Source organism: Pteropus alecto, unplaced genomic scaffold, assembly GCF_000325575.1.
Source record: "Pteropus alecto unplaced genomic scaffold, ASM32557v1 scaffold42, whole genome shotgun sequence".
NCBI lineage: Eukaryota > Metazoa > Chordata > Mammalia > Chiroptera > Pteropodidae > Pteropus > Pteropus alecto.
Window position 1 is genome coordinate 12,539,090 of NW_006434825.1, and position 14,303 is coordinate 12,553,392.

At 34.2% G+C, this 14,303-nt stretch overlaps 1 protein-coding gene, 1 non-coding gene and 1 pseudogene across 3 annotated transcripts in view; 2 read left to right on the forward strand and 1 right to left on the reverse strand.

The window, feature by feature from the left end:
• Positions 1-14,303, forward strand: part of TANGO6 (transport and golgi organization 6 homolog) — a 128,529-nt gene that overhangs the window by 9,031 nt on the left and 105,195 nt on the right. For both annotated transcript variants that reach the window (XM_025045243.1, XM_006909805.3), the window contains exons 4-7: positions 655-796; positions 5,386-5,522; positions 7,667-7,829; positions 9,293-9,375. In XM_025045243.1, the coding sequence (XP_024901011.1) occupies positions 655-796; positions 5,386-5,522; positions 7,667-7,829; positions 9,293-9,375 (525 nt within the window). The remainder of the gene's footprint in view (positions 1-654; positions 797-5,385; positions 5,523-7,666; positions 7,830-9,292; positions 9,376-14,303) is intronic.
• LOC112478258 lies at positions 7,309-7,412 on the reverse strand. The gene has a single exon (XR_003045749.1). It is a non-coding gene; the product is annotated as a U6 spliceosomal RNA (small nuclear RNA).
• On the forward strand, positions 10,575-10,693 carry LOC112478177 (annotated as a pseudogene).

Sequence of the window (14,303 nt, forward strand, 5' to 3'; positions counted from 1 at the left end):
TTCCCCTTAAAATGAGAATGACAACAGGGCCTTCCTTGTAAGTCCTTTTTGAGGTTATATGGGAGGTTCTTAGCATAGTACCTGGCACATCATAACCCCCTCAATAAATGCTAATCGTTAATCCTCTTGAAATAAGAGAGGCTAAGATAGTTAGGATTAAATGTTTCTGTCACTGATTTTTATTCTCATCATTAAGTGCAGTGATTGACAGCAAAATGGTTAACATTTTAGCTCAAAATAAGGGACACCAAATCAGAGTAGCTAAGACCATGGGGCGAGACTAGAATGCCCTCTCACTGTCACGAACTGCCTTCCTAGTGGTGTGTAATGTTCACAGAACCTCCTTTGAAGCTAGTTTTGGCTGGAAGGACTGCATTCAGAGTTTGGTCACATTGATCTTTGTATTTTATCCACCGATGTATTTGTCTATTTCTGGGTTTGAAACTTCACTTGATATTTCACTGTATTTTTACTCTCTTAAAAGCGATGCTGAAGGTTTTATAAAAGAGTTTGTTTTGTTTTAGAAAAAAATGTTGCTCTTTTGAAGTCTGTATAGCATGCTGTTAATTGCCAGTCTGTCTCAATATGTATGTGTTTTACACTTCCTATCTGTGTCACTGATATTCAGGTCAGATCTTTCCCTTCCTTTTTTAGTCCTGCATGGATGTGAAGAGACAAGTTAGGTGTCAGAGCCCAGCATGGCTTCGGCGTCTATGTGGGCAGCTGCTCTCCGAAAGGTTGATGAGACCAAATGGTGTTCAGGCAGTAGTCCGGGGCATTTTGGAAGGAGCAGGTGGTAAGAAATAAAGTGTTTCTGTTACATTGGTATCCATTTCCCTCTGAGTCAGAGTGAATTCTTTATCTTTAGCATTTACCTTTAAAACCTGATCGAGACTAAACTGTGTCTTCATGGACATTGAGGAGGTTAGACTTGGAAGTTCCCCTTTAATGAAGTTTAACTTCCTGCCATGGTAATTGCCATTTTTCTAAAACAGCCACGATACACTGCTCACATTGCTCACATTGTTGAATGATATTGTCAGCTGTTTCAAATGATTTATAATATCGAAGGAAAACTTTGCACAGAAAGTTTAAGTAAAACCCTAAAGAAAATCTGAAATTCTCTGTGGGAAAAGGGTGCTAAGAGGACTTTACCTCAGGACTTAAAATACAAATCAGTTCTCTTGAAGCTGGAGATACCTTAGAGACACACACTTTGGCACAAAGTTTTAGATTCATTTCCACAATTTTCTAAGTTCTCATTAGAGGACTGGAAATGGGAAAAGTTAATGATTATGCTAGGCGTGGTAGTATTTTTTCATTTATATTATTTGTTTTATTTTTTAAAACAAAATTATACATGAACATAGTTTAAAGAGTCTAATAGGTCTACAAGGCTCATGGAGAAACAGCAGTCCTTCCCCCATTCCATTCCTTTTCCATCTCCGGAAGCAACCCTTTTGAACTCTTATAGTGGGTTTCTTCTGGTATTTACCTCTACATGTCTATCATGCATATACGGTACTTTCTTAATTTTTTAGTTTGCAGCATGATCTATCAACTTCTCACCATATGTGGAAAATAATTTTGTTCTTTTCCACAACCCTCCCATCATCACCCCAAGTATACTTTAATAACCATATCTTAAATTTGATTAGATCAATATTCTTTGTTTATATTCTTCTGTGGAATTATTTTTTACAATTGAGTTTTGTAGTGGGCTATGACTACTTTTATTTTTTTGTCCAACTTTTGTAATTCCTGGAGTTAATAACTATCTTTTTGGTTTGTGTGCTTGATTTTTTTTTTTATGTACTTATCACTAACTTATTTTCAAACTTTCCCCTAGATGTTTGTCTCCTTTTTAATACATTCAAATACATCAGATGTTCTGCCTGTTTTTTCTTCTTAGAGACATTTCTCTCTGAGTCTTCTCTAATCTGGATTAGTTCCCTAGGAGCTCCCTTTACCTTTATTCTGGTGAACCTTTTACTTTTCTATTGTGCTCAGTCCCTTATCTCCTGTATCCCATGCCTACCCTAACTAGTACCACAAATTTCGTGGCTTTTTTGATGGAAATGACATTTAAACTGAGCCCTGAAGGCTGACTTGGGATTTATCAGTTGTAGAGTGAGGAAAAACTATTATAGTCAGAGAAGATGACGTATGTGATGGAACTGAGGTAGGAAAGAGCATAGTGTTTCTGAGGAAATTTCAGTATGGGTAGAGCAGTGAGGGCAGAGTGGTATGAAATGGGGATGGAGGGTTGGGGCCACATTATGGAGGTCCGTAGGCCTAGTTCAGGATTTCCAACTTTATTCTGAGGGCAATGAGAAACCATTGGAGGTTTTAAGAAGGAGACAGACATGCTAAAGCCTACAATTTAGAAATATCTATTCGAATGTATTGTGAAGAATGGGTTGAGTGAGAGCAGAAGCTGGAAGATCAGTTAAGAAGCAGTCATCTGAGAGAACACTGTGGCTTGGATCAATGCAGTGGCTGTGGAAATGGAGACAGATGGATATGGGAAGAGGTGTTTAAGGGGTAGAGTTACTAGAACTTAATAAAGGGCTGGATATGTGGGGAGGGAAGAGGAGAAAGAAAAGAATCAATCTTGACTTTCCATTTCTGGTGTGGTAAATATATCTTGGTCCTGTCAGATAAAGGCGAGGTCAGTGGGGTTGGCAGACACAGATCTGGTCTAGAGTGGCTGTCATGTTGCCTCCCCACTTCTGCCTGCAGTGGCTTCAAGGACCAATGAAATGAAAAATTACCAGTTACCTGTGAGAAGCTGTCACATGCAAATAGGTCCTTGCATCATCTTTTTCCAAAGAAGAGTTAGATTTCACCCAAGGGCAAGCAAATTGGAGAATAAGAAACTTAGAACCTTATTTTTGCTATGAGCTTCTCTCATTTATGCTTGTATATATTTTTTGTTATGTATTCAAATCTCCTTCTCAGAAATGGTTTGAGGCAGTTATATTTACTTACATATTTGTTATTTTTGGTGTTCTCCAGTTTTTTGTGTAGATCCAAATTTTAATTAAAATTTCCTTGTGCCTGAAGAACTTTAACGTTTCTTATAATACAGGCCTGCTGGCAATGAAGTTCGTTAGCTTTTGTTGGTCTGAAAAAGTCTTTATTTCACCTTACTTTTTGAAGATATTTTTGCTGTCATTTTTGCCTTTGTTCCTCTGTACATGAAACACCTTTTTTCTCTTGCTGCTTTTAAGAGTTTCTCTCTATCACTGGTTTTTAGAAATTTGATCATGATATGTCTTAGTGTGAGTGATTTTCTTCATGTTTCTTCTGCTTAATGTTTCTTGAGCTTCTTAGAGGTGAGGGTTTAATTTTCATTGTATTCGGATATATCTCAAACATTGTCTTCAAATGTTTTTTTCTGTCCTTTCTTTCTGGAATTCGAGTTACACTTACTGTTATGCTTCCTGTTGTTCTATAAGTTACTAATGTCCTGTTTTGTGGCGGCAGGGTGTCAGTTTTTTTCTCTTTTTCATTTTGGATAATTTATATTGCTACATGTTCTACAGTGTCTATCATTCTGCGTATTTTTCATTTCAGATATTTTCCTTTTCACTAGTAGAGGTTCAATTTGGGTCTTTTTCTATATCTTCCATTTATCTCATCATGAGCATGCTTTCTTTTACCTTTTTGAAAATAGGGAATAAATTTATAATAGCTGTTTTAATGCCCTTGTCTCCTAATTCTGTAATCTCTCTTTTTATGAATCTGTTTTTATTAATTTCCTTCTGATTATTGATCATCTTTTTTTGCTTCTTTGCATATATGGTAATTTTTAAAAAATGAAATTGTATTTACATATCATAAAATTCACTCTTCTGAAGAGTACATACAGTTCAATGGTTTTTAATATATTCACAAAGTTGTGCAACCATCACCAATACCTAATTCCAAAACATTTTCCCAAAAAACCCTCATACCCATTAGCAATCGCTCTCCATTCTCCCTTTCTCCAACCCCTTATAAGCACAAATCTGCTTTCTGTCTCCATGGATTCGCCTATTCTGGATATTTCATACAAATATAATTATACAATTTGAGGTCTTTGTGTTTGACTTCTTTCACTTAGCATCACATTTTTGAGGTTTATTCATGTTGTACATGAATCAGCCCTTTATTCCTTTTTATGACTGAATAATATTCCATTGTATGCATATGCTTCATAATTTTTGAATATATATTGATTATTTTTATTTTACATTGTTGGGTGCTAGATTTTGTTGTATTCCTTTATTAGGCTTTGTTCTGGAATGCAGTTAATTTTCTTGGAATTAGTTTGACCCCTTGATCTTGATTTTTAAGCCTTATTACTTTGGCCCCACTACTGAAGCAATACCTTTCTGAGATTTTCCTTGATGCCCTGTGTGTTAGGGGGCCTTTCCATGTTCACTAGTGGGAACACAAACTATTCCCAGCTCTGTGTGAACTCTGGAGATTGTTCTGCTTCTCATTTCTTGTGGTTCTTGCTTCAGCCTTGTTTTTTTTTCTCACACACATACACAGATTATACTCCAGCAAAGACTTAAAAGGAACTCCTCTGCAGATCTCTGGAGCTTTCTCTTTGCGCAGCTTCTTCCTCTCTAGTATTTCGCCCTGAAAATTCTAGCTGCCTTGGTCTTCTTGAACTTCTTTAACTCAAAAAGATGCCAGCCTTTATTCAGGCTCCCCTTTGCTCTGCTGTGGCCTCAAAACTCTCTGTAGGTAGTAGGCTAGATTATTCATGGGGCTCATCTTGTTAGGTTCCCTTTTTTCTGGGATTAGTGTCCTGAGCTACCTGTTGTCCAGTGTCTGAAAACCATTGTTTATATATTTTGTCCAGTTTTTTGCTCACTTAAGGTAGAAAGGTAAATCTGGTCCCTGTTACTCCATAGCTTTGGTTTAAGGCAGTATAAAATGCATGGTTCATATAAGGAGAATAATAATAATAAAAGTAATAAATACTGAGAAGCTAGTACAGCAAGTTGGCGAATAATGTTTCATTCAACGTCATTTCATTATAACGGTGATGAGATGCCGTAGGAACTTAAGACCTGTTTATATCTATTAGCCTATGGAAAAATTGGTTTCATTATGTGTTGTTCTGCTTAAAGTCGCAAAACCTACAGATGACATTAAGTGGAGGCTTTCTGTATTCAAATCATACGAATAATGTTACAATAATTAAGCATTACTTTTTTCTCTGAACTTCCCAGGAACCAACATCAAAGAAAAAGTGCAGAGGGGTAGATTTTCTTATAGAAGAAATAAACAACTTTCAGTAGAGAAAAAATACTTTTTACCCTAAATTTTAAGGACCTTTTAGGGGGAACTGGTATAGTTTTTGACATCTCTATCCATCATTGACAGCTGGGGCAGCTGGTGGGAGTGATGCTGAGGCAGTGGCTGCTGACTGGAAGAAGTGTGACTTGATTGCAAAGATTTTGGCCTCTTGTCCTCAACAGTCTCTTTCACCAGAGGATTACTATAAGGACATCTGCCCCCAGGTAAATAATTTTGTTTCTTTTGACTGTTTAAGGGTTATCTGCTTACTTACAGAAGGACTTTTAGTGTTCCTCTAATATTGAGGAAAAGCAATATGATATTTAAGTGTCTTGTTCAGTGAGGGGCCTTCTTAATAAGCAAATAAAAACATGTGGAAGACGCTAACCTAATTGTTAGGTTTTAAAACCCCTCATCATTTTTAGATGAGTAGCCCAGCTTGCTCTCAGAGCTGGAGTATAAAACTAAAGTTTCGTCTTGTTCCTTATCTTTTCTGTGTGTTTTTAATTAGTTTAAAAAAAAATAGGTATTAAACAAGGTAAATGAACATGGCATACAATTTAAAAAGAATTACTTTTCTGTTTATTCTTTTGTTTCCTAGACCCTCAGTAGTCACTGTTATCAATTTCTTGTTTATTTTCCAGAGATATTCTATGTATTATATATGTATAATGATATGTGTATATATGTGTATATATAATCTAGTTTTTATCTAAATGATAACATGCTACACATACTGTCTTCTATTTTGCTTTTTATTTTGCTTTTTTCCACTTAACAATGTGTCTTGGAGATCATTTCACATAGAATCATCTCATGTAGTGTTGCTTCATTCTCTTTCATGGGTGTATAGTATTTCATCACATTAAAGTACCATAATTTATTTAATCGGCCTCCTATTAATGAATATTTGAGTTTTCATTATTTTGCTATTATAAGCCATGCTATAGTTAATATTCATAAATCTTGTACAGATGCCAGTATTACCATAGGAAAAATTCCTAGAATTGAAATTACTAGTTTAAAGGGTATGTACATTTGAATTCTTAATTGATATTATTTAAATGTCTGTTTCCCCCCCTCACCTTTGCCTACACAGTGTGTCACAAAACTTTTCTATTTTAGCTAATCTGTTAGGTGAAAAATGTGGAAGGAGTTTTATTTATTCATTAGCACTTCCCATGCATTTAGATGTAAGACGTGCCTTTTGGAGTACAGTCTGAAGAAAGTCATTCAGTTGTTAATGCTGATCTTCAGGGTTCTCATGGGTAGGAATGTAGAGAGCAAAATATCACAACGCAAAGCTCTTATACTGACATATACTAAATATCAATCATCTTAACAGGAGAAAGTTAGCATTTGCAATGATGAGTAAATATTTTCTGAAACTAGTAGCTATAGTTTTGGTACTTGACAAAATGATAAAATCAAGTCATAGGTTTCGGACTTATTGAGTCTCTCTTGGTAGTGTTAGAGGTCACATAGAGTTTTTAGACAGAAGATTCCCCTGTTTGCAAAAAGTACAAAAATCACTTTTAAGTCAGAAACAGAAATACACTTTATATCAGTTGCTTATAGACTAGGCTGAACCAACTCGTAGGCACTAGAGATCTACATTTATCTTTGAGAATAAAATGGACTGTTATCTGGGATAGTTCAAACATGACAAGTTCTTCAGATCCTAAATATATTTATATGCCTTGATGCAGTAATTTCATTTGGTGGTGCTTTTTATAATAGCAGAATTTTGTGATAAACAATGCCTGGATATTAAGAAATAGTTTAATAAATTCTTACATACAGCTTGAATATATATTATATATTACAATATAATATCTTTGAGGAATTCATAACAATATGAGAAGGTTTCGGTAATACACAAAACTGAATATTAAGTGTGGTCACAGTTAAAATAACAGCAAAAATGTTTATAGTGATTTGGGAAAATTTAATTTTCTTCTTAAAACTTTAAAAAATTTTTTATTTTATTATTAGTTTCAAGTATACAATAAAAATATGGAACACTTCATGAATTTGCATGTCATCCTTGCGCAGGGGTCATGCTAATCTCTGTATCATTCCAGTTTTAGTATGTGTGCTGCCCAAGTGAGCACTTAAAACTTTCTTTTCCAAATTTTCTACAATGAGCATGTATTTTATAAATTTGATAAAAGTACTTAATAAAAACATAGCCTCTTCTGTTCTCATACCCTTTGATACTGGGTTGTTACATTAAAATTTTCTTGTTGAATCAGTGTCATTGCTGTGAGTTTATTTTTTGGCTTAAAGAAATTATTACTTTCTCTTAGTTAATGTAATGCTCCTTGCAAAGAGTCTGGTATTTACTTCATGTGTTTTTTTCTTTCAGGTCCTAGATTTATTTCACTTTCAAGATGAACTGACAGCACGACAATTTCAGAGAGTTGCCACTACTACCTTTATAACTATGTCAAGAGAACGCCCACAATTGGCAGCCAAGTATTTGCTTCAGCCAGTGTTAGCTCCTCTTCATCGATGTTTAAATATAGCAGGTAAAGGAGGATGTCTGGTAGTTGGATGTCTTTCTAAAGGATCTTCTCTCTCAGTGTTTCAGATTTAAATAACTTCAGTCTGTGGTATTGCAGTGTCTTTAGTTTTACTTTTTTCCTCTCTAACTTTTTGTTTTGAAAAATCCACTTTACAGAAGTTCCAAGAAGACTGCATTCCACCACCCTGTACATTTCACCTAGACGATCAACTGTTAATATTTTGCCCGTGTTTGTTTATCTTTCTTTTATAACTTTCTCTATTTCATGGCTATAGAATTTCTTTTATAGCTATTTTTTAAAAGTCCAGAATCCAGTCAAGAATCATGCATAACGTTTACTTGTTAAGTCTTTTTAGTGTTCTTTAATGTAGAATAGTTCCCCAGTCTTTTGCTTGTCTTTCACCATGACATTTTTGAGGAGCCTAAGTTATAGAATGTCCCTCAATTTACATTTGTTTAATTGTTTCCTTGTGATTAGATGCAGGTTAAACATTTGGCAGGAATATTGTATAGGATGATGGTTTTTTTCTCAGTTGCCACCAGAATAAGAGGCATAGGTATCAGTTTTCCCCATTATTAGCAATGTTATATTTGATCATTTGATTAAGGTGGGAGCACACAGATTTCTCCATTATAAAAATACCTTCTTTCTGTGTAATTAATAAGTAATCTGTGGAAGGATAGTCTGAGACTGTGTGAATACCGTTTCTCAAGTCTTCCATACTGTGGTTTAGTATCTGTTGATGAATCTTGCCAGTAAAATGGTGACTTTCTATTTTGTTTGTTATTTCCAATTTGTTAGTTGGTATCCTGTAAAGAAGAGCTTTTTTTCTCTCCCTGCCTCATCCCTTTTTGAAAAATAATTATTTAAGTTTCAGTATAGATTCATAGATTCTTTTTTTATTTAATGGGTTACCAAACATTCTTGTCATTCATTTTGATGTTCAGAATTTCCTAGATTTGGCTAGTAGATTTAGTTCTGTTTTAATCTTAAAAGACTGACATTTTCACCACTTCCTCAGTATATTTTCATGCTTTATTGAGTTTAATTCTAGGAAACAGAGTATTAGTATAGTATTCTTAGTGATTTAAAGATTCTTAGTGATTTCTAAGATTAAAAATGAAGGAAAAACTTGATGTGATGGTTAAACCAAATTTAAGTTGGGGTAGGCTCTGTGTAGAAGTCATTTGTAGTCTAAATTTTTCTTGGTGTGTGTGGTGGAGTGAGGTGGGCGGAAATGGAGAAAGACTAATTCTTTTGCATAGTAAACTTCACCTTGGTGAAGTGAAATTTGTAATTATTCAGACATGATAAACATGATATTTTAGTAAATAATTAAAATTTCTTTATATATTTGATAGGAAACTAGCCTAAAATCAGTATATTCTTTTCCAAGAAGGCTCAAAAAAATGAAGTATTATTTCTGTTGACCTAAATGTGGATAATTTTGTTTTTTTTTTCTCTAGACATTCCAGAGAGTGACATGGTACCAGGGACCATTTTGGTAACAGAAAAAGAACTTAGTAGATGTATTGAAGATGTATATAAGGTCGGTAATTTTTGTTTTTAACTAATATTTATACTCAGTCTTTTAAAATATTTTTGCCTTTTTAATTGGTACTTCAAGAATTAGAATGTTTAATCTTAAATTCCAAACGATCAAACTCTTTTCACTTTTTGAAATTGGAAACTATAAACTGTTAGTGAAAAAACTGATACATTATGCTTCTGTCAATTTCATCATTTATCTGAATGTTTAACAGGTTGTATTCTCTAACTGGCACATGCCACTGAGGAATGCATGTCTTTTAAAGAAATTGACAGAGTCATTTACTATACTGTAGGCTTCCTAAAAGTGTATGTTAATATTGAATTTACCTTATAACTTTTGATAGTAATCACCATCATAAAGAGGTAAGTCTAATAAATTAATCCTGCAAACGACTGCCTAAATAAAATGAAAAAAAGAATACAAATTGTGTGTTCTCTATGATTACAATCTTATCATTATATATGAAATATATTTTTAGGCAAAAATGAAATCTGTTGTGTTAGGGCCAGTTGGAATTGGGGTAAATATTCTTCTTTAAAGCTTATTTCAATAAATTTGTAATAGTATTTTACTATTAAAAATATTTACTCTAGTAAACAGCTTTCAAAACGATATTCCATGGAAATAGGCGCAACCACTTTGGAAAATAGCTTGGCAGTTCCTCACAAAGGTAGGCATGAAGGAGTTATATGACCCAGCAGTTTCACTCTTAGGTGTATATACCCAAGAGAAATGAAAACATCTTCACACAAAAACCTGTACATGAATATTTATAGCAGCATTATTCATAATAGCCAAAGTATGAGAATAACCTAAATGTCTATCAACAGGTGAATGAGTAAACAAATGTGATATAGCATGGACTACTTGTCAGTCATGAAAAGGAATGAAGTATAGATACATGCCACAACATGGATGAACATTTAAAAATTATAATTAAATTTTTTTTAAAGCCAGACACAAAAGACCACACATCGTATAATTTCATTTATATGAAATGTTCAGAATAGGCAAATTCATAGAGACAAAGTAGATGAGTGGTTGCTAGGGGCTGGGAATAGAGAATTGAGAGTAGCTGCTAGTGGATATGGGATTTTTTTTTGAGGTAAGGAAAATGCTCTGGAATTAGTGGAACCATATAATATGTGGTCTTTTGCTGAGTCCCCACCACTCAGCTTAAGAAATTAAACATTACCATCTACGGTCTTGCCACCCTGAACGTGCCCGATCTCGTCTGATCTTGGAAGCTAAGCAGGGTCAGGCCTGGTTAGTACTTGGATGGGAGACCACTGAGGAATACCATGTGCTGTAGGTGTAAAAAAAAAAAGAAAGAAAGAAAAAAGAAATTAAACATTACCAATTCAACTGAAGTCCTCTATTTGCTGTGCCTGATCACATTTCCCTTGCTTCCCACTGGAGGGAGCCACTGAACTTGTGTGTTTTATTCCTTAAGCTATTTGTAGGACTGTTGTGCATAATTTTAAATTGTTTTAAATGGTATTGTAATATATGTTACTTTAATTCATTTTTCACTACTAGATATTATTCTATTATATGGCTATATCACCATATATTTGTTTATTCTTCTATTGGTAGGTATTTGAGTTGTTTCCATGGAATTTTTGACAGTCTGTTAGGTGCAATGTAGTTTTAATTAGCAGTTAGTTCTTTTATTACTGGTGAGGTGCAGCGTCTTTTTCTGGTTTTGGTTCATTCTTATTTTACTTCTATAAATTATCTATTCATATAGTCTGCCCATTAGAAAAATTAAGTTATTTGCCTCTTAAAAAATTTTTAGATTAAATTGTTTTTGTAAAACAGCTTGATTGAAGTATACTTTACAGACCATAGAATAATGTTTTAAGTGTACAATTCAATGATTTTTAGTAAATTTTCGGAGTTTACGGAGTTGTGAAACCATCACAATACAGTTTTAGAACATTTCAGTCACCTCAAAAAGATCCCTTGTGCCTGTTTACAGTCACTTCCTGTTCCCACCTCCAGCCCCAGGAAACCATGAATCTGCTCTGTACCTCTCTAGATTTGCCTTTTGTGGATATTTCATATGAGGGAATCATGCAGTATGTGCTCTTTTGTGGCTTCTCTCTCTTAGCATGTTAATGAGGTTCATCCAGGCTGTTGCATATATCAAAATTTTGTCCCATTTTATTACTAAGTAATAGTCTATTATATGACTGTTCCACATTTTGTGTATCTGTTCATCGGTTAATGGACATTTGGATGTAGAATGTCCTTTTTTTAAACCACTTTGTAAGAGATAATTCACATATTGTACAGTTCATTCATTTAAAGTGTGCAAATCAATGGCTTTTTAGTATAGTCACAGATTTGTGCTGCCGTCATCATAATCTATTTTAGGACATTTTATTATACAAAAAGAAACCTCACATCACTCCCAAGTCCTTCCACCACCATTCCCCCCAGCCCTAGCAGCTACTAATCTACTTTCTGTTTCTATAGATTTGACTATTTGAGACATCGCATATAAATAGCATCACATAATATGTTTTCTAAAGCGGCTGTACCATTTTATATTCCCACCAACTGTGTATTAGGGTGTATAGTCAATCTTAAGTCATGTTCCTTCGGATAAGAAGGCAGGTGCTTTTATTTTGTTTTAAGCTTTATGTGTAACACTAATAAATTCATAGATATAAAATGCATGCATAGAAATTCAAAATTCATTCTCTAGGACACTCACTTTTTACTAAAGTGAGATGTTTACTACCCTTTTATTTAATGTTGCTATTAAAAAACAAAAAGTATACCCTTTACAGGTATACCAAAAAAAAAAAAAAACAACTAACATACAAATATAGATTTAAATTACTCATAGATGGATGGAAGACCACCTAGGAAGGCCAGGTGCTGTAGGCATAAAAAATAAAAAATAAAGAATTGTAAGCAGACAAGGTCTTTGCAATCTGTGAGGTCAACCAAGGGTTGCCTTGCCTAAAAAATAAAAATAAAAATAAATAAATTGCTCATAGATAAAACATGACATGCGATTAGTGAATATAATGCTGTTTTTATTTTTTTAATGCCTCATTTAGAGACTTATGAAAAGAAAGTTCTTATGTCCTATTCTGCATATTGGTAGTCAAGGCTTTTTCAGATTATAGCAAGACAAGAAGTTTTGTAGAGCAGTGTAGAAAGCAAATGATCTGAATTAGAGAACAAGGCCCAGCTATCTTTAGTCACTTCTCATCTAAGGAATATCATGGTGAAAAACTCTTAAATGGTTGGGTGTGGAATGTCAGACTTAAAGTGCTGATAGTAGAACTAATTGTGACTAAACTTTCCTCATAGTATTCCTTGGAAGTCAATAAATTGTTTTGAGAGGAAAAAGAAAACAAAACAGCTTCTTTCTGGCAAGCGAATTAGCCTCTAAAGACAGAGAGATCCAGAAATAGTGAATCCTACCATTTCTCCTAGATTGCCCAAAAAAGTGGGGGAAAACTACTTCTAGTTCAGTGAACTGTTTAGTGAATTTAAAATCTCCTGGAGAGGCAAGAAAAACATTAGTTTGCTGTAGACACTTGATTATGCACAAGGGTAAGCAGAAAGGGGTGTAGAGGGTAATTATTCTCTTTACGAGGTTTTGGCAGCTCAGCTGCAGTGGGAAAACAGAGGAAATGTGTGTGTTGGAGGAAAATTGTAAACATTTTATAAAATTTAGCAACACAGGTTGTGTTGTCTTTATTAACTTTCTTTTAATACTAAATTATAGAGTACAGCTCAACAGCAGGAAATAAGGAAAACATCTGGGGTGGTTCAATTGATTCAGCAACTCACTGGGTAACAAGAGGGTGTTTAATTTTAGAGAGGCATTTGGGAATGTTTCCAGCCCCTAGTTTTCTTTCCCTCTTCCTTTCTTCTTAACAGATTTCTTGAGATATGATCTACATACCGCACAATTCACATATTTAAAGTGTTCAATTCAATGTTTTTAGTGTGTTCAAGGGTTGTGCAACCATCCTCACAATCTAATTTTATAATATTTTCGTCCCTTCTAAAAGGAACCCATACGCATTAGCTGTCACTCGCCATTCTTCCCTCTTTGCCCCCAGCCCTAGGCAATGACTAATCTTTCTGTCTCTATAGATTTGCTTGTTCTTGATATTTCATATAAGTGGAACCATATAATATGTGGTCTTTTGCAATTGGCTTTTCACTTAACATGTTTTTAAGATTCATCCATATTGTAGCATGGAGCAATATTTCATTGTTTTTAATGCCAAATATTTTCTTATATGGATATACCAAATTTTGTTTGTCTAGTCATTAGCTGATGGACATTTGTGTTGTTTCTACATTTTGGCTATTATGAACAATGCTGCTATAGACACATTCATGTATAAGTTTTTAGGTGTACGTATATTTTCATTTTTCTTGGGTATGTACCTAGGAGTAGAATTGCTAGATTATTTGGGAACTCAATATTTTATCTTTTGAAGAACTACCATACTGTTTTCCAAAGTGCATGTACCATTATACACCCCCACCAGCAATCTATGAGAGTTCCAATTTGTCCATATTTTGGCCAACACTTGTTATTATTCTTTTTTAAAATTATAGCCCTCCTAGTAGGAATAAAGAAATAACTCACTGTGGTTTTGATTTATATTTCCCTAATGGCTATGATATCAAACAACCTTTAATGTACTTATTGACTGTTTGAAGGTCTCCTTTGAAGAAATGTCTATTAAGAGCCTTTGCCTATTTTTAAATTGGGTTGTCTTTTATTTTTTGGTGGATTGAGAGATGAGACTCACCCTCACCAACATCTGTTCAAAAAAATCATCCTTAATAATTTTCTCTCAGTCTCCACACTTTTGCTCCTTCTCTACTCTCTTTCTGAATGAGGAATTTTTATAGTCCTGTTTTCATCTTACTGGGTCTTA